Source organism: Catharus ustulatus, chromosome 3, assembly GCF_009819885.2.
Source record: "Catharus ustulatus isolate bCatUst1 chromosome 3, bCatUst1.pri.v2, whole genome shotgun sequence".
Classification (NCBI taxonomy): Eukaryota; Metazoa; Chordata; class Aves; order Passeriformes; family Turdidae; genus Catharus; species Catharus ustulatus.
This window is the reverse complement of record NC_046223.1, coordinates 55,384,442-55,405,682: the sequence shown is the minus strand read 5'-3', so window position 1 is coordinate 55,405,682 and position 21,241 is coordinate 55,384,442. Positions and strand designations below refer to the sequence as shown.

Sequence of the window (21,241 nt, the reverse complement as noted above, 5' to 3'; positions counted from 1 at the left end):
CTTATTTCAGTGCTCAGTGATGAGGCAGCTCATGTACTATATACACACTAGAGGCCCAGTTTCACTGTAGAGAGGGACAGAAAAACTTGTAGATAATTTTGTGGCCTACTCCTTGGCTGGTCTGTTTTACTTTGCCTGGAATTGCACAGTTATGAATTTGAACAAGAAGAAAGTAAATGATTTTATGATCCAGTGGCTCAGGTGTTTAACTAGGGTGAGATTTCTGGCTTTGCTGTCAGGAATGTTAGAGGTGGATCTTCTATGAGCAGTCAAAGTTCAACAGGGGAGACTGACAGCTTTTCCTAAAGAGGAAACATCAGAATAGAGATTTCCACATACAGGGTTACCCCTGGTGAGAGTGAATAGCTCTCTGTCTCTGCTTCCTGCCTGTGTGGATGTTGCCTGAAGCCAACCTTTTAATTCTGCCATTTTGCTTTTGATAAAAGTATGTGACATAAAAGCACAATGCCACGCTTCAAATTCTTTTGATTCCAAATGGAAATCTTTATTAAAAGTACATTATGTTTCTCAGTATATGAAATAGTGTATTAGGCTGATAAAAGTAGCAGCACACAGACTGGCATTGGCTCCCGTGTTTTAGCGGAGTTTGTGCATTTTTTCCAAAATTCACTGTAGCAACGTTACTTATTTAGACTTTGACATGTATATGTAGAGATTCTGCAGGGAGTTATTTTGTGACCACACAGAAAAATTTACAGACTGTAACATGTAAAATATAAGCTTGCTTCTTTTACTTTTAATCTCAGCTGTGTCCCAGGTAACTAAATATTAAGTTTTTTTCCCTAAATTCTGGAAAAGTGGATTACCGGCAATTTCAGCTCAAAATTCAAGACATTCAAGTACCTTTGAGCATGAAGTGCAGATGAAGAGAGGATCTGTAACTAATCAAAACTTTTCTCACTTCTATAAAAGATAATTTATAATTTTTAAAACTATGCTAGCAAATTCAGAATGTATTTTACATGTCCTCAACAGTTACATTCAAATCTTAATTTGATCCTTGGCTGTCAGCATAGATCTAACCAGTATTCTGGTGCAGCAAATTATATAACTTCTTTAAGCATCTTTAATGTTGTACTAGATTGGATTATTTCATTCTATGTAATTTGTTTATAATCTTACACAGATTTTTTTACTTACATTTAGTAATTTCTCCACAGAGTATTTTCTTAGAAATAAGAAATGTTACGAGTGTATCACTTTGGTAAGCACAGTGGAACACTTGTTAAGTAGCTGTCATAAAACAACTGGCAAGTTGTCTGTCAAAAAGAAATACGTACTTTTTCTTCATTCTTGCTAAACGGTGTGATTAAGTAGTTTCAATTCAGATGTGGAAGCTGGTAAAAAAAAGAACTTTTAAAAGAGGTACTGAATCAAAGTGCCCCGAGTGAGTTTTGTAATTTGTTTTTTCACCTGTGATTTAAAATTCTTAGAAGCTTACCAGCAGGTACCACAAAACCTAAGTCTATTGTCTGTGATAAAAATAAAAAAAAAGTAGCAGTGTATGTCATTATATGACAGGAAGTCTCACAAAGAACAAGTACCCTTGATGAGTAGAAAATGAAGTCTAGTACTGCATTTGACTAAAAGGAGACATTAGAAAGTATTGGTGAGGTATTGAGGTCTGTTGTATGGCAGAATGTCTTTTTATTGAGAGGAGATAGTTATTGATCAGCAATGTCTCTAATACTTTTCCTTTACTGTGGTTATTCTGTAGCTTAATTGACAGAAGAGGATTTATACAGCCAGATACACCGCAATTAGCAGGACCATCAAATGGCATTACCATGTACGGGGCCACACAATCTCAGAGCAACATGGTAGGAATCATCCCATAGTGTTGTTCATCAAGATTCCTGTGAATGTTTTTCTTCTCCACTTTCATGTGAACTAATAACTAACTGGATACAGCTGACACACTGGGTGGAATGAGTTGTCTAATAACAGTAAAGGAAAAAACCAAAATCCAAGGCTCTTTTTAATGAACGCTTCACACAGTGTAATAGTTATTGCTCATGGATTCTAAAAAAAAGAGTCTTTTCTACGCTGTTGATTTATTAAATATACTGGCATTTTGACTTTTGCTGTTGACACCTACTGTGTTTTGAACTGGAATATTCAAGTATCATGGACTTACTCTGGTTCATCATTTTCCAGCTAATTGTTATTTTGTGTGGCACTTTCTTCATACTCCCATTTCCTACTTTGCTTATACAGTGTGGTTTTGCATAGACTAATGTATTTTAAAAAGCAAAGATGAACAAAGAGGAGTTTATAGGGCAGAAATATTTTGAAGAAAGAGCAGGAGGACTCTGAAGCTGAACAAAAAATGGCAACTGGATTGTTACAGCAAAAGTTTTTTTAACATCTTTGAAACTGTGCCAATAGTATTTACTTTGTTTTTGTGTTGGTAGCATTGGCTATCATAATGGAAGATAGGATTTCCAATGCCAAGAAGAAGAAAATAACTGGAAAGAGATCTTTTTCTGAGGGCAACCATCTTGCATCTGTGCCTATTTCTGAATTGTCCACATACCTTCATAGTATGTGGGTTCTAATACTTTGTCAAAAGTTCTGAGTTGTGGATACCCTCTCTCTGCCAAAAAAGAGGAAGCCATGAGGCCTTCTGACATAGTTCAACCTTTCTTTTAAACAAAAGAAGAAAAGATATGCTCTTCCCAGACAGATTAGTTTTAGTGTCACTGATAAACTCGTATAAAAATTTTGCTGTTTTTACTTAATGTTTTGAGACTTAAATAGATTTGTTTGTCTCATTAATAAGAAAATGTATTAGAGACATGGTATTAAGTCTAAATCTTCTGAGGTGCAGTTCAGCAGAACAAGGTAATGATCTGTGTAAATTTTATTCTAAATATTATAACTCTGAAGAGAGAACAGAGAGTTTAAAAAAAAAAAAAAAGAGAAAGCAAACACTAGAAATAGTCTCTCAGGGATTACCCAAACTTTCTGACACTGTCAAGGCTTCTTATTTGTGAGGATCATAAACCCACAATGTGTCCATGGCATTAAATTGTCTTATCATTGCAAGAATTTAGACACTATCATTATTCCTAGATATTGCCAGTTTGGTAGAAAATTGTCTCTAGAAATGAAGAAATCTGTTCTGGTATTACTTTAAGTCAAACAGGTAGCTGTTAAAATTTTAGAGTGTAATATCTCTAATTACACAAATTCTTCAAAATTTCTTCTTATATCCTAGAACACTATACCACATGATCTGGGAAAAGCCTGGTTTCTTTAACAGTTATCAGAGTCACTAGGAAATGTGCAGATTTCATTCCTGAAAATGACCTCTTAGAAAAAACTTGAAAAATTTAGTATGTCTTGTTTGGTTTGAAGGAATATTTCTTAAGATTGTAATGCCATTTTTCTCAGGGCATCTTTTCTCTTGGTCTGTATCCAAGACCAATTGGTTTCTAAGGACTGCTGGCTATCAGCATTAAAATTTCTTCTTTGAGTTTTGTTGTAAACTGTTAAAGACTGGCTTAGTTTACCTGTCTCTCTAACACTATTTTACCTTCCCTGTTAAAGGGGATATATCTGGTACTGAAGCTGGTTAAAGACAGACAAAGTGAAATTCCTTGACTTAAAGGAGTATGTGTAGATCATAACTGTAGACCACAGTACTTCTGAAATGTCAGATGTATAAATTGGCCATTTATACATGATCAGAGATATTTATACTATTATAGCAAGCTTAATGCTTTTGATTACAAGAAATAAATTACTAGAAGTCTGAAGTGTGTTTCAGTACACCTTTGTAGTGTGTCTCTCTTGATTTTATTGCAGAATGTATTGCATGAGGTCTTCATGTCTAGATGTTACCCTGCTTAATCCACAGTGTGCTAAAACATCTCTTCTCACCATTGATACAAAATAAAGATTTAAATGAGCATATTCTCTCACACTTGTCTTCTCTTATTCCTTTCCTCTTTCATTTCCCTTTCTTCCCTCTAATCTTTTACAGAATCAGCTAGGTTGGAAAAGACTTTTGAAATCAAGTCCAACCTATAACCAAACACCACCTTGTCGCTTAGACCTTGGCACTCAGTGCCACATCCAGTCTTTCCTTAAGCACCTCCAGGGATGGTGACTCCGCTGCCTCCCTGGACAGCCCATCCCAATGTCCAGTCACCCTGTCTGTGAAGAAATTCTTCCAAATGTCCAACCTAAACCTCCCCTGGTGCAGCTTAAGACATTGTCCTCTTGTCCTGTCACTGGTTGCCTGGGAGAAGAGCCTAACCTCCACCTGGCTAAAACCTTATTTCAGGGAGTTGTAGGGAGCCATGAGGTCTCCTGAGCCTCATCTTCAGGCTAAACAACCTCAGCAACTCCTCACAGGCATCAGTGACTTGTGGCTTTCTAAATAGAATCTTTGTGCTACACCGAATGAGTCTCTTGTCCCTCATTAAGTCTCTGTGGGTTACTTAGTATAATACGCTGTTTTCATTTATTTTAATGAATCTTTTAGCACAGTCTCATTTTGCTGTTAGTTCAAAATAAGTATTCGGCTAAGTAAGGTTGCCAGACACTGGTTTTCAGTGCAATACATTGTCTGTTATTCAGGATACCATTTGTGGGGCACTCTTTCTGTATTTAGCAGCTTTTGTGGTAATTTTGCCTCTGAGACTTTGAATATTTTGTGCATTATCTACCCTACTTGTGGTAGTGACCCAGTTTGTCACAATCTCAGAAAGTCAGAGTTTTAGCTATAATCAGTGCTTGATAGACCTGCACTTTAATTTTTTTTTTCTAGATCTTTATAGAAGAGGTTTTTCTCATGTTTTCTCCATAGTATCTACCTTGTTTTAATAAAAGTTGAATCTATATTTACTTCCATGAAGGCTGGAAGCACATATAATTATGTTCCTGGTGCATTCCCAGTGTTTTTAATTTCTTTTCCAGTATAATTTGAAATTAGTCTGGTAAATTCATTAGCCAGCTTCTTAATATCTTTATCCACATGAAAACCCTGTTCGCTTGGAGCTCATAATCTGTAGATCTGGTAATTTCGAAAGTACTGTTGCATTTTGTTGCTGATTATTTTTATGAGCTCATCATTGGTTTGATTACCCAAGTATTTTCCTTAAGAATTTTTTTTTGTATGAAGAGCAGTACTCGCCCATTATGAAATAATCATTTTCTCTGTAATTTATTCTTTCTCTTTCACTTTAAAGTTTATTTTCTTTGCATTCTGAAAAAAGTTTTTTTTTACTCATACACCCATCAGTTACCACTACTTGGGTCTGGACCACTGTAGTACTTAACTTTATCTTAAAAGCTGCAGTTGATTATTGGGGTTTGATATAGGGTATTTTATTCTTTAGTAATCCATTAGGAGGAAATACAGAATCTCACTCTATGAAATTATTTAGAGGAATTAGTTTGGTTTATATTTACTATGACATCTCTAGGAATTCTCTTATGCCTTATAAAATGATAGACTTTGCTTCTGTTTGACTCTATGTCAGGACACGTTTATTTCCTTGTTTTTAAGAAATTTGCTTATATTCCTGCATTCCTAGGCATCTCTTCTTCAATGTATAGGTAGTTCCAAATTCCCTTGTTTCTAATTTTCCATTTTTTTTCCTGGATGCAAATTCTTTAAAGTGTTTTCTTAGATGTATGTACTACTGAAAATTGTAGGAACTACAGTGCATGCACAACATTTATTACCAGTGGTAAGTGCAGAAACTCCTCTCTCCAGCTGACTCGGGGAACATTAACTCTGATCATCCTAGTGTACTTTTTCCTTTGCTTTTCATATTTTCGTGATTAGGAGTAAGTATTTCTATCATGACAGTAACAGAATTGGCAAGGACCTCAGCCCCGTTTTGCTGGGAATTTTGCGAGTGTGTTTCCTTGTGTATTTACTGATGTACTTCCCAGATGCCCAAAACAGAATTCAGGATTCTTACCAAGTCAACATTACCACAGTCATTTTTCATTAATGCATTTTACTTCACAGTTATGGGCACATGCAAATAAATCCATTTCAGCATTTTGCTTTGGGTTGAGATATGTTTTAAGAACAATTCTTTTGATAGTGCATGTTTACTGCATTTTTATGCACATCTCAGAGCAGTGTTGGAGCACATAAACTAGATCTATTTTAGAAGATACACCCCTGGAATGCACCCAAGTTGCTCTAAGCATTCTCATATTTTCAGTCCCTAAGAACAAACAGTCTCCAATCTGAAGTATAATCTTTGGGCCAAGTGTAGTTTCCCATTTGGCTTCAGTTTCCCTTCATAGATCTATTCCTCATGCACTGTACTGCTTGATAGTGAAGCCATTGACTTGCTGGGGTTTGTGACTCACTTGTTGAACAATATCTGCAATACATTGATTTTGATTGTGAAATCCTGCACCTGCTGGGAACAGTTACACAGCTCTGTCCCTCCACTCTTTACCCATTTGTTGTATCCAGAATATGGTATTTCAGCATCCTTCCTATATCTGCATACTACTGTAAAGTCCTCTGAACTCCATGTTGTTTGTACTTTATTCAGAGATTGTGAGACTATTCTACCTGCTTTTCTCCATCTTCTGAGAGCTGTAATGATTCTTGAATGTTACCAGCATTTAGGAAATTTTAAACTAAGTGTATTTAATATTGAAAGTAAATAATTCTGATTATTTCAAAATAATCACATTTAGAAATGTGACAATTATATTGCCATGTACAATGTTATAATGTATTTTCTTTGTAGCTTAGAAAAGGAGATTTTCTTCAGGAAAAATAATTTCCGTAGTTGTTTGTTTTTATTATTTGTGAAATAAATGCAGAATTCTAGGTTTTGTCCAATTTGCTTTGATTTGTGCCATTTTATGTGGAAATAAATAGATATCTAAAAATTTCTGTGCATATGTATAGTTGAACTTCTGTACTTGTAGAACTTATTAAACTTGTCCTATCTTCAGAATCTGCTATTTCTCTGTAGCAGTGGAAATTTTAAGTGAAAAATAAAATCAACATATCTGAAATAAGAAGATGCTGAGGGAATAATTTTTGCAGTAGTTTTTTGTTGTTTAGATTTCAATGCTTAGCTTCCTTTTTCTTAATATCATAGGCTCTTTAGTTTCATTTGAAATTCTGGTGTTGGATAATTCATGTGATTCATAGCAGCTAAGATTTCCTGCCCTAAATTTCATTCAGTCAAGAGTGAAATAAGGAATTCGAGGAAAAAGCACCATGCCAACCCTAGAACAAATCTGATTTCCTTGGTTTAGTTTTGTGTTGGCTGCTTAGACTCAAGAACAGTCTACCTGTATATTACGTGTTGTTTTAATCAGATGTTTTTGAGAGCCTCATAGAACACATACACTTTTTCTGGCGTAGACCGTGCAATAGTTCCCTTTCAAAAGCTCTTTACAGCCTGTATTTTCCTAAGGATTTCATGCTGATCACTGTTGAACAGACAAGAAAAAGAAAACCTGAAATTTATCTAAATGAAAGGAGAGGCTTTAGGGAAGTGACAAGTGCATGGAAAATGAAGAGATATATAGCACCTGAAGTTTATAACACTGTTTAATGGAGCTTTATGAGGCTACTTTATCTTTTGATACTAATTTAACTGAAATGCAGTAGAGTTCTATAGGAACAAAATTAATTCAGGCTATAAAATGAGTTCAAGTAAATTATCTTCAGCTAATACAAAGCAGTGTACTTGTACTGCCTGGAACATGTTAATGGTTTCCTTTTGAAGATCAGAGCTGAAGGTTCACTAGAGCAATAAGTCAGCTGTTAACATTATTTGTTTTCAGTGTACCCAGTGGTTGTAAGCATTCCTTTGTCCTTTAACTTATTCTTTGACTACTGCCTTTCAGAGAAGATAGGTTGTGTTGGGTCTTTTTGAAGTTTGAAAACTCAGTTAACATATTTTTAAGGTCTGAATAGTAAGGTTGGTTGAAGTTTTAATTTAAGTAAGCAGGTGTGAATAACCTGCTTATTAATCAAGAATGTGTTATTCACACTGAATTACTATTTGAAAGCTTGACTTTAAAAAGTGCTGACAGTTTTCTCCTTAGTAAGGTACTTAAGCAAGGTTTTGGCTTTAAGCCTGTGAGTAATCCTTCTGAAATGATAGGGAAACCACTTCACACTTGTTTGGCTGGGGTTGTTCATAATTTTATGGGGGGAAGACTGCTTGCAATTTTTATGAACTCAGTTTATGTAACAAGAGCTCAGTCCATTTATCTTTCTGAAAGCAGAAGTCTTGGAAATACGTACCTGAATAAGGATTGAACTTCTGACTGTCAAAAGTAGTTGGTCTAGGGGTCCTAAACCACTTAGATGCATTTTAAACACTGCCTATCTGTTATGACCAAGCAGTCTGCTTGCACACTTGCTGAATGTTAGGTGTGTGCATCCATCATTAAACTACTCAGTGGTGAAATTGGAGAACCTGAAAATAACAGAGGAAGCATTGTTAATCATGGTTTTCATCATGCAATAAGGAGGCAGAATTCTTCCCATAAGTTTTCAGAGACTGTGTCACAGTGGCTTATTAAACTAAAATGGACATTTTAGGGAATTGCTGTAATGTTAGTAACAATGCTTATGATCAGAAATATCTGAATAGATGATGGATCTGTATTATGTAGTAATTGGATAAAAATCTAAGAAGTTAGTCTTAGAGCCAAATATACTGCTTTAACAGAATACTTGAAATAACAACAGTGAATAGGATGTCTTACCTTTGGATAGATCTTTTATTCTGCTTGCTTGCCTCCAAATGTCCTTCATTGCATTTGTAGTTGTATTCACTGATTGTAGTGTTTTTCTTACCTAGCAGAACAGTACTGTGGCAAATGAATCTAATGAGATTTTGAAAAACTGCAATGTTATAACTGATCAGGCTTATCACTGATCAGTGATTATTTTTTTTCTTAGAAGCTCTCAAAAATCATGCCAATTCATGTTAAAGAAACTTAATTTGGCAGTAGGTATACTACCCACTTAACTAGCTGGACATTATTGAAATACATACCTGTATTGTCATCTCAGGGAACAGGGGCTAATTTTTATAAACAGTTCTTAGGAATGGTGTAGAACCAAAAAAACCCATTTCTGGTAACACTCACTGAATTAACTGGATTTATATAATGCTGAGTTTGGCTTGTTACTGAGACAGTGGTTGCCAGAAAACTTGTGTTTTGTGCCTTGATTCATCACATTGTCAGGACTAATCAAGAAACAGCCTAAAAATCATTAAGGTTGATCTTGATGCTTCTGCAGCGGTGCCTGGTTTCTACACATCATCTGGAGTATGGAGTATAGTATAGGACATTCTCTAGAATTTATGTATCATGTATTAAATCATGAGGGTGAAAAAAATCTATGTCAAAAGAATTCTTGCTCTGGAAAACCTCTGTGGTAGGTTAATTCCTACATGTGAAGACCAGTTAAAAGAAGAAAATTGCCTAGTGTTTTTTAAAGAACCTTTAAATGAACACTGTGAATGTATATCATAATTTGATAATAATCCAAAGCATTGGCTCAGTTGATGCATGCCTTTCTTTTTTTTTTTTCTCCTGGGCAGCATGCAATGGGATGTTCGGGTGGCTAACCATGGAATGATACTAATGACTTTCTTTTTTTCTCTTCACATCCCATTCATTTCCATACCTTTTTATCCATATTCTCTTTTTTTTCTCTGTTTTGTTTGCCTTATATGATTTTGACACCCTTCCATTCTACAGTGTGACCAAGATCAGTGCATTCAGAGCACTAAATTCGTTTTGCAGGCTGCTGCCACCCCTCTCCTACAGAGTGAGCCAAGCATAACTAGTGAAGAGCTCCCTTTACCAGGAAAGACTTCTATCAGTGGCCCTTGTGCAACTCTGACTCTAGGGCAGCCGACACCACCATCTTCTATGCCAAATCTCACATCAGATTCAGGTTTGACAGACATCATACCATTAAAAGACGAGCACGAAGGCCATCAGTTTCTCACTCCTGAAGAAGCTCCATCACCCCCTGGGATGCTGCCAAGTGGAAGTCCTATTACACACAGCCATACAATGCACGTCCTGAGTCTGGCCAGCCAGGACTCACTGCATGAAGACTCAGTGCGTGGTCTCGTAAAGCTTAGCTCAGTTTGACCAGCTTTTCTGAACATCACACCATTTCCTGGTGTCTATACAAATCTGTGCTTAACAGGAATGACACTGCAGTACCACTGTAAGGCTTTGTAACATGCCTGTAATGGAAACTTTATCACTTAATGGAATCTACTAAAAGGACAAGTTGGGTTTTTTTCAATGGAGCTATGGCATTTTTTTGACCAGATTGTTAACGGTTGTGCTTTGATGGTGACTGCATTTCACTTTCAAATAAAACCAGAAAAGGTCAATAATCTTGTTTCCTGAAGCAAGTTGGAAGTCAGCCTGTAACAAACACCATGTACAGTGCAAAAGAGAGAGATTCTTGGATGTAAGTGTCATGCTCTGTGTTCTATGCTCTTGTAATACACACTTGTTACGGCTTACCACACCTGTGGCCAGAATGATCTGCACTTACAGATTGTTATGCTGTTATGCTACCAATATTTGAGATAGAAAATTACCATTCCATTTGTTAATACAAAACAAAACAAAAGACTGCAGATGTGGATTTGCATGCCACGCTACAGTATGTGTTACAGTGGTGTTGGTATTAAGAGAAAGTGCTGCTTTTTTATTTGTGACTTTCAAAGTGCTGTTTCGTTTAAAGACAGTACAACAAATTAATGGACTATATTTTTTCAATTTATTAAATTTTATTTTAAATTAATCAGTGGTGCCTAGAAGATGATGAATTACTGATTTGATCATGTTGCATATCATTTAACCTTCTGTTTAAGTGTTTAAGTGAGGTATTGTGTTGTGCCATACCACGAGATTCTTCCACTCCCTAATGTGATACAATTACCTGTGGACCTCCAATAAAATGACATCCTCTATTTCGTGGACGTGTACAGTTATCATTGGGAAAGAGGGGGAAAATCATGACTTGTTGGCATAGTTCATAAAGACTTGACTGGAATATGTGTACATGATAAAACTAGAGCTGTGGAGGAATAGCTGGTTACAATTTGGATTGCTTCACCTTTTTAATGTTTTTTTTTGAGCTGTTTATTTGTTCGCATAGGAGGTCTTTATTTGGAACCAGTAGAATTAACCTCTGCTTGCACTGTAATTCAGTGTGGCTGAAGGGTGAGGGGCTTAAGATTCAAGACAAAGAGCTTAGAGAAATAATCTTAAATGATTAATAGTCTGTAACTGTTTCCCAGTCATTGTTCATCATTTGTGTTTCTTTGATATTTTAAATGGAAATCTTGATTTTATTGAATTCTTCTGTGCTTTTCATTTGGTTATTTAAGTAAAGCACAACTAAGAGGCTAAAAAGAATTTTAAATGTATTTTTTGTGACAGCTGAAGAGAACCTTAGTTAAGCTGAAAAAACTGTAATAGCTTTAATACTGTATTTACCTGCTTTTCAAGGTATGGAACCAGGATTCTTCTTTTCCTAGGACAAATTACATGCCAAATGGGCTTTATCTGATGTTTCTATGGCATGAGAGCATTCGTCAGTTAAGAAATGTAATAGTTCTGTATTGTTGAATGTGGTCATTCACTGACTCCAAGCTAAGAATCTTTTTTCTTTTAACTTTTGTTGTTGAATTTGTGAACAATCAGCCTGCAGAAAATCATTCATCCATGCTGTTGAAGGTTCAGACAAGATACTGACAAAATCCCTACTCCTGTAAGATTTCATGAGCAGTCTGTTTCTAAAATTGATGATGTTATCTTGGACCTAATTCAGTGTGTAAAACATAGCAATGCTTTCTGTCTGTAAGTGCCATAATGGATCCACCAAAGAACCTCTGGCAGACAAAACTGTCCCAGTTATTTGAGCCACTGAAGAAGGTCTGGCAGACAAGTCTGTCCCAGCTATTATAACCACCCTCCCAGCATTTTCCAGAAGCTGGGACAGTCTAGAGTTCTTTCCACCAGCCAGAGCGTAGTGACTGACATGTCTCAGTTGGCTGGTCTCCCAGTAAGCTGTGAGTTTCAGCGTGTCTATGTCTGCCTTGAAGAAGTCAGTGATGCTCATCTTCTTGATTTCCCCTTTCCCTGACAGAACTTCTTGGGTATGAAGCCATGAACATCTGCATTAAAGCAGGCAGTGGATTGAAGGCTGGAGATACTGGTCTGATAGACCTGGGCAAAGAGTCCCAGCTTTGGGTTAGTAGACCAGTGCTTGATGAATCATTCTCTTCTGTCATAGGTGTCTGTGGGCAGTTAACTGTCAATGCATTACTCACTACTTAGAAGAGCAAGTCAAATATTTTTAATGTGGTATCAAAACTTTCCATTTGTACAAGTCATGATGAGAATGATTATTTTAAGGAAACTGTTCTTTTTTAGTTTCTCTGAAATAGCTGACGGATTTTATATTTCCAAGAATACCAACATCGTGACAACATTTGTATGTCACTGCCACTAGGGAGTAGTGAAGAAGGCTCTCTGCACAATAAAATCAGTGTCAGTTTTAACATGAAAGAGACGGGAGGGGGACAGGATTAGAGTCTTTATGCTGTTTGCCTTGTGCTCCTACTTTTCATCATCATTTTTTGAACCTTCTATTTTGTTTACATGTGAAGTGTAAGAATTACAAAACATTGCTGGAAACAGATGTGCTGCTTCAAACGTAATTGTTCGGGTGACTTTTAGTTTTTAAGATGACACTCCTTTTTTCTAGATGTGCTGCCTATATTTTAAAATTTGGCTCTTGAGAATACAGTGAATACTTTAAATTCATTTATACGTTTATATCACCCTTATTCTTAAGTCTCTCTTCCTCCCCATCTGTCTGTTTTGAATGGTGACATCTTGAACCTCTCAGACATGCCTGCCTTGCGAGGACATCTGCTGGAAGGCTTCGGAACTAAGTCCTAACCCATCCAGATCGGTAATGCAGCCTTTGACTGACAGCAGTCAGTGATTCAGCAGCAGGTTGATCAAAAAGGTACCTCTAACCAGGGTTTTGGTCCCTTCCCCTCACCCCCATCACACCTGTCTTCAGTCCTGGGCATTCCCTCCGTTGGAACTTGTGTTTGTATCTGGAATGAGTCAGCAAAGTAACTATTCATCACCTTCTCTACAGATTTGCTTCTTGATTTTCTATTTGGAAGTATGATTACAGAGCATGCACACTAAGGATCCAAAATTATAATCCTTCTGAGTACTGCACAGGGCTTTTTCTATTTTTTTTCTGTGACAGTATACTACTATTAAATGGCTCTTTCCATGTTTGATTGATAAATCTAGAATAAAAATTGGTATTTTCAGAATAATAAATATTTTTTTTCTTTAAATCTTTGAATGTGTAAAAACTGCTTAGTTTATCTGATTTAAAGTATTTATTCTGCTTTGGATATATATTTTTTTAACTAATATTTTCCCCTTCTAGTTGTCTATGTAATCTTTGTAGAATGAAATACAGTGCTTCATAAAAACTTTTAAAAGCTCTTTATTTTTGTAATTTCTCAAAGACATTTCGGTCTTGAAAGGGAGTTTTACATTCACAACAGTTAAACATTTATTACATTAATGTCCAAGCGTGACTGTATTTTTGTATTATAGTACATCCTTTGGCAACTTTTCATCCCTTTCTGTGAACTCATGATACAGGAAGATGTATTTCTACATTCCTTAAAAACAATCTTCTAGATGGAAGATCAGCTCTTTTGCAGTTGGATTCTAGTGAATGCTCCCAGAAGAAGCAAACTGATTTCATAAACCCAGAGACATAGGGCATGGGTAAGACAAATTTACAAGACATATCTTAAAAGTGTGATGACCAACTTGTGGTAATGCAGATTTTTTTTTTTTTCAGTGTATTTAGTAATTGTAACAATTCACATTAACTAAATGGCTGCCTAATATTTAAAATCCTAAACAAAGGGGCTTCACTGGAGGACCAACAAAAATGAGCTTCTATTTGTCTTTTAGTTCCCAAATTCAGTACAGTTTGAAGAACAACTCAACAATGTAGTAGAGAGATCCAATCCTTACTTTAGTTATATTCTGGTTTAAATGATATGTGGGAACTGTCATATATTTGTTGACTTATTCCTTTTCTCCCTTCCCCTCCTTATCAGCAGTGGTGCTCTGAAGCTGAACGTGATGTGCTTGACCATGGGCCATTCTGAGCTTGGTTTTAAAAGCAAGTTGCTGCCCAAATGATCCTGTTTCAGGGACTGACATAAAACGAAGTAGTATACTTCAACACAGTTTCAATTACTCCTATGCCCAAAATATGAATGAAATGTGTTTTAGACAGTTGCATGTGGATTTAGCTTACTTAAATTCAAGTTTTCAGCATTCATCATGGCCAGGGCTCCCTGATTTTGACTGCTTACCTGCAAAGATGTTGCTGTTTGACATTTGAGTGCACTGCCTGGGCTACCAAAAGGCTCATAAGATTAAGTGAGCTATTTAAACCTGTGGATATGTAGATAAATTACGAGCTGTTGCAGCAATTCAGCTTCATCACCAGAAGGCAGATGTCTGTTAACATTCAACTATACAATTTGAAAGTTCACCACAAACAGGACAAGTTGGGGAGGAGAACAAGTTTTGGATGTTCTAAGGAGATTAAATAGGAGTTTGTTTCTAAGGTAGGTCAGAGAGGATAAGAGTAAGAAGATGAAAGGGAGAAGACTGAGTGAAAGCAGAACAGAGATTAGCAGGTGACATGGAGGAAAAGAAGAATTATCCGTAGGCTGTGGAGGAAAAGGGAGGGGATATAAACAAAAAAGCCTCATGGGAAAAAAAATTAGGACAGCTGACAATATTGATCAAACAATATTTTTTAAAAACCCAGAACAACAATTACTCATTGGTATTCATATTTTTTTAATGAGAAATTTCTTAAAAGTTATTCTAGGAAAAAAAAAAGTCAGACTTTTGAGAGAAAGTAATTGTAGGAAGATGGTACAGAAAATGTGAGAAGTTAGATTGCCCTCAATCTCCTCTCCCTTAACATCCTTTTCTATTTCTGTTCTGAAAATACATCTGGAGATATAAAAACAGTGAAGTCTTAGCTCCTTAGAAGTTGACAGGAATCTAGGGACATTGACTATGATAAAAATGGCAACTGCTTTAGCATTTTTAATTTCCATACCGTTAATCATTTTAGCATTCTGTATTTCCATACCAGAAGTGCCATTGCCTTAGAAAAATGAAAGGTGTGGGATGGTTTAGTGTTTCTTGGTGATGCCTTCATCAAATTTGCTCATCCTTTAGTGAAGTGTTTCCCTAAGCAGTAGTCTCACCAATTTAACATGAAGCCTGGAATTCATAGTTTTTGTGATTCTTGTGCAAATCATATATAAGACGATAGGCTAGATAAAGTTTGTGGTTTGAAAACTGGAAAGATCTGTCCCACAGAGATATATTTAGTTTGCAGTAAATAATGAAGTCAGTTCCACTGGCAACAAAATGTTAATAACAGTGTTATCTTGATGTATTTTATGTGCTTCCCAACTTTAGTTATACTGCCACTTCTGAAAACCTGGAAAAACAGAACTAAGTTTAATCCAACTATTATTTAAATCTCCTCAAACCCAAAGCTGGTAACAGCTGCTGTAACTTATCTGTGCGTATTTAGGTGCAGTTACAGAAAGGACATGAAAGGACCACCTTAAAACAACTTGGCTGAATGATCCATGATGTGAGGAGAACTCTTGTAGCCTTTCTTTAGCTCCTCTTAAAAGCACCATCTACAACTGAGAAAAGCAGGCTCAAAAGCGTCTCACTTGGGGATTGTGCTCTGTAGTCTGTCCATGGCAATCTACAGGGATCCAACTGCCCTGGGGACTGCCAGCTCAGAGGTGGAAATGAGCTGGACTACTTAGAAGTTGGACTTGCTAGGGAATGAGCTTTAGGGGAGAGGGAGAACTTCAGCTGAACAATATCCAAAACCCCAAAGTGTGGTGGCACTGCAGTTCCAGCAGTGTTCGTGTGAAGGCTGCGAGCAGTTCCTGTGGTGTGTGTCAGTAAGTGTGAGGGATTTGGTGGCAAAGATATGAAGTCCTGGGACCTGCTTCCTGAGTCTTCTGTCATCAGAGAGAGTGCTAGTGCATGATGGGTTCACACAGGAAAGTTCAGTTCTCTATTTCGTGTCCTTCATAGTAGCTAGTATGAGGCTAAGTTTTGGATTTGTGCTGGAAACAATTGCTAATTCAAGGATGTCATGGTTTTGCAGGCAAACCACAACTTCATTGTGATAAACAAAAAATTGTTTGCAGGATTTCTAATGTGTCTGCCCTGCTACTTGCTTTGTGGTAGTGGAGCAGTTGATGATGGTTGTTGGCTGGAATGGGAAGGACACAGCTAGACAAACTTTCTTTTTTTAGTGAAATGTTAAGTTTCCTTCTATGCTGGTCACAGAAAATTAAAAGCATGCTCTGTAGTGCTGTTGCTAATTTTCTAGCATGCGCAAGATACCTAATATTTTTATGTACCTTAGTTTTCTTCCTAAATGGAAACAATAAAGTTCAAAAAAGTTTCACAGGGTCTGGAGACTAAAACTGAAGAATCTTTTGGAACACAAATGCTGTTTGATTTTTTAAATAAACAGTAGGTGTTTAATGTTTATTTTATTACATATATGAAATTGAAATACTAAAAAATAATCTCAAAATTCTTCTATGTCATAAAATGGTTTGGAAGGGATGTTAAAGATCATGTGTTCCAAACCCTCTGCCATGAGCAAGTACACACTTTTACTACAGATATACGTGAAGAAGAAAACAAGCTTAAATGATTTATTCCATAATTACATGTGTAGCAGCTCTTTCTAATATTCTTGTCTTACTCTTGAATATTTTCTTCTCTCGTGAAAATTTAAAATTTTCTTCCATCTGTAAATGAATGTTCTGTAACACATTGTACTTTGGGTTTTTTAATTATTTAATAAACTTCTGATAGGATAAGTCAGGACTACTAAAAACAGTTTACACAAATCAGGGAAAAAAATAATTTTTTTTTTTTATTAAGTCTATCACAAGACTTTACAATAGCATTATTGCAGTTGAAATGAGATTACTTGCTCTAGTTTCCACATACTGGCCATACATTAGGAAACTAGACTGGGGAAAAAAAAAGCAAACAAATACTTTGCACTGACAGCCTAAAATATGTTACAGGTGAGGAATATATGGATGAGGAGGGGCAAGAAGTCTTAATTAGAATGTTCTGGATATAAGTACCTGAGACTGAGTTTGTTCTGGCCTTTGGTTGAGTATCTATCCACATAAGTATTTTAATGCACTTTGGAAATTTGTCTTCCTGTTACCTCTGCTTAGCACTTAGACTCATTCCATGGAGCAGTCTTGTGAAACAAGCTGGGTTTCTTTTAAGTAGAAAATAAACCAGAAGGTAAGTTCCAGCAGCATACCTAATGTAATCCAAATGCTCAAAGGACCAGACTGGAGCTGGTCCAGAATTTCTGTCCTTAAAACAAGTACAGTGTGGACAGGAGGTGAACAGCACCAAATGTCTTGCTGCAGAAATCTATGCATATTAAACTCACTGCTCGTGAAAGTAGATATAAACATAGATTGATTTTCCAACTGACTTGTGTTGTTCCTCTGGTTCATACTGCTGAGTTGTGTTCTTTCTTAGCTGAAAAAAAAAACCCCAAAGGAAAACCCCAAGAACTAGTATCTGTCAAAATTAGCTTTTATAAATTCTTAAGTTGTTTTTCTTTAAAACATAAAAAATAATTCATACATGAACAACGTGCCCAAAAAATACTCCTGGAAATTTGTCAAATGCAAGACTAACACATGCATTTCAGGGATGAGCTTTCAGTAGCATCATATTCCTTTGTAAGCTGACTATTCACTCTGACACCCTGTTGTCTAGAAATCTTGTGGCTTCTTTTCTGGTACGTATCAGTTTGGTTAGTTGGTGAGCCTTGACATGAATTATTATAAGGAGATAGCTTCTGCTTTAATTTATGCAACTCTATTTGAAGAGTTTGAAGTATGTATTATTTCAACTATTTATGTTGTTGCTGAATTATGGCAAGTTTTGTGTTTCTGCTCAATAGGCAGTTGCTCTGATCTTACATCCTTGACATAGTAATTAGTGATCCTGATTATTAAGGAATGGATTCATGTTTTAAGACATGCATATTTTCTTCCTACATGCTTCTGCTGGCTGTAATGACAGTAGCATCCTACAGAATTTTACTGACACATATGTTAAAGATAATTAAGGAACACTGATTAGATTACATACCTAAAAATTCCTTAGGAGGTGCATTTCTCCTACTGACTGTAAGGAAAGAATATTGAATAGCATTAGAGAAAACAAAACATGGCATCTTGGATTGTATCTAGTCTCATTCGAGCAGTATCACATTCACACAAAGTTGTATTTGTCTGTGGTCACACTAAAGTTTGTGGGAAAGCAATGTGAGTGTGAAGAGGTAGCCTTAAAGTCTTTAATTCAGTGTCTTTCCACTGAGGTTAATAGCACCGGTTCAGTGACAGATGTGCTGCCATTTCATTAAAGGAAATGAGACGAATGCTGCATGCAGCCTGGTACGTGGTTCACAAGGACTGTGTGCAAATCAAGCACACATACAAGCCTAAAATTCTCAACTGGTTAGTACTTTTGTCTTAATCTAGAGATTAGCTTTTGACCCAGTGTGCTGCTGTTATCCATGCTTGAAAATCTACATTGAAACAATTTGTTCATACTGAGAATTCTGTACCAAAGCACATTGTAAGTAATCGGTCTCAAAACACATCAGCTTCTTGATTTTTCCTGAAGCTACATTTTGTTTATTTCAGAAAAGAAAAACCCAAAAACCAAAAAACAACCTTTCCAAAGGGTTCCCCAGGTTTATAATTAGGCAGTTTTACATAACCAAAATGTTTGAGCACTAACATGAATTAAAGGACATGCACTGTGACATGATTAGTGACTAAGATTAATTTTACAATTTGTAAGGAATTTAGAAATATAACCACATGCATGTCTTCATGTGAAATCACAGTTTTGAATATTTGTCTTGAGAGTGCTGGTAAGTTTAGATAAGAAGTGGAATTTCTGAAAGAAAAATATGGCTCAGAGGCCAAAATCCCTGACCTAGTTCAGGCAGCCTCACATAATTAAAGGCTTTGTATTTATTTTAGTTTTATCATTTCAGGGGTTACATAAATGGCAAATACTGTTAGTGTAATAATATTCTTTACATGCAGATTCTTGTAATTAAATGAGCCATATATTATGAGCCAGATAGATTAAAAGACCAGTGTACTATTCTTGAGTATAGAAAGTCTGTTTGATTTTACTTTTTTTTTTTAACACAGCTTCCCAGTACTCTATTATATTTGATATTGTATAACCCATATCAAAAATCAAACAAGTAACTAGGTTTGATGTCTCGGTAAGGTGTTTAGCTGATTTCACAGAGCCTGATGTTTTCCCAGGTCATTATCATCATGTAGATCTGAGGTACTTTTTCTGTTCTCACAGGTTTAGAGAGTGTTCTGCTTTATTTAGTGCTCAATGTTAAAACTTTTTCTGATGGATAATGCAATTGCCTACAGTTGTGCCCCTATCAAGGAGCAGGAAATCTTCTCAGGCTTTTTTTCTGCTACTTGAGTTTCATACTTAACTTTGCACTTCCTTATTCTAGGAATGTAGATGTTCTTCTGTCCTGCTCTTGTTTTTATGATTTGTTTCTAGAATAAGATGTTCTACTAGGAACTTTAATCTAGTGAAACATTTAGCTGTATTTCTCTTTTGATTTTTAGTTGCACCTCTTTCAAGGAGGAATTAGCTATAAATAGAGTTTCAAAAGTTGAGTTCTTAGATTGGAAGCTGGTGAGGGCTGTAGCCTTCCACTGTGCCTCAAGTGTCTTCTGTTTGAGACAGGAATTTATATGTGGGACTTTTTCCCTGCTTGTGTAGATCTTTTTTTGTTTCCTCAGTGAACATAGGAATTTACAGGATTAACAAAGATTCAATTATATTTATGATCAAGTGAGTAAGCAAATTGAATTTTTTTTCTAGTGATGCATAACCTTTGTTACTTACATTTAACAGTCACTTGTCATCACTACTCATTTTTGTGTTTGCATTTGCTTTCTAAATTAGGAACACAACAATTTTGACTCTGAGCTAGGTGATGAAAGAATATATTGCTTCACTCTTTGCACTTTAAGGGTATTGGTTTCCTGCACAAGACTCATATTTTCTATGATTCTCTTGCCACAGCATCATGACCATGTCCCATAGCCTTGTAATGTTTATGTAGGTATGGATACAGATATAGATACACACACACACATGCATGCTCCCTGTATTGCTCCAGGGGTTTATTGTGCTCCGGCTGCCATGCTCTATGTTGGCTTTTGCTGAACTTCACAGGGATGCTGCCAGTCCTCCACGCTGCCTCAGGCTCCTCAGGCAGCCCTTCCCTCAGTACACTGGCAGAAGCCCATCTCCACCCCCATACAACAGCTTGCTGTCATCCTTCTCTGGTAGCTTCAAGGGTTTCAGGAGGATCCACACCCTCAAGCTAAGGCTGAGTGCTTGAGTCTGATTTTCTTTAGAAGACTCTTCTAAACAGTCTGCTCAATTTTGCTCTGTGCTTTGACTTCCTTTACAGGTCAGTCCACCATAGCATGGACTTTGATCCACACACATGCAGTGCTGACTAATATCTGGTTTTATTTTCCTGTTCAAAGAATATAAACCTTAGAGAAGAACTTCTTTCAGTATACTTCTGCAACTCCCCTGTGTTCCTGAGTTTTATCTAAAGTAATTCTTTGAGCTCATTTGAAAGTCTGCTGAAAGCTTCAAGATAGCAGATTACTTTGTGGAAGTGGTTTGGTGGAGTCCTCAACCAGTAAATTATTTAGTACCTGTCTTTCCAGAAGGGCTGAAGCCAGGTTATGTGTTCTATAATTCAGAAAATACTTAACACTTGAGTGAACAGGCACATACAAAAAGAAACATGATTCACCCAGTATTAAAGTAAATCTGTTGTTTTCAGATGTAATTTTTCTCCATCATTGTTCAATGTTCCTCACTCTACATTAAATAAAGTAAGGATTATGCACCCAGATCTAGTAGGTAACAGGAGCAACAACAGCCCTGTTTAATTGTAGCATTTAAAACCTAC

General features: G+C 36.3%; 1 protein-coding gene across 6 annotated transcripts in view; it reads left to right on the top strand.

The window, feature by feature from the left end:
• The window catches only part of ZDHHC14 (zinc finger DHHC-type palmitoyltransferase 14), a 94,761-nt gene extending 83,773 nt beyond the window's left edge, over nucleotides 1-10,988 (top strand). For 4 of the 6 annotated variants that reach the window (XM_033056535.2, XM_033056533.2, XM_033056536.2 and 1 more), the window contains 2 exons: nucleotides 1,739-1,841; nucleotides 9,748-10,988. In XM_033056535.2, the coding sequence (XP_032912426.1) occupies nucleotides 1,739-1,841; nucleotides 9,748-10,149 (505 nt within the window). In that variant the 3' untranslated portion in view covers nucleotides 10,150-10,988. The remainder of the gene's footprint in view (nucleotides 1-1,738; nucleotides 1,842-9,747) is intronic. The other 2 variants (XM_033056538.2, XM_033056537.2) reach the window with 1 other exon arrangement.
• Nucleotides 10,989-21,241: the final 10,253 nt, after the last annotated feature.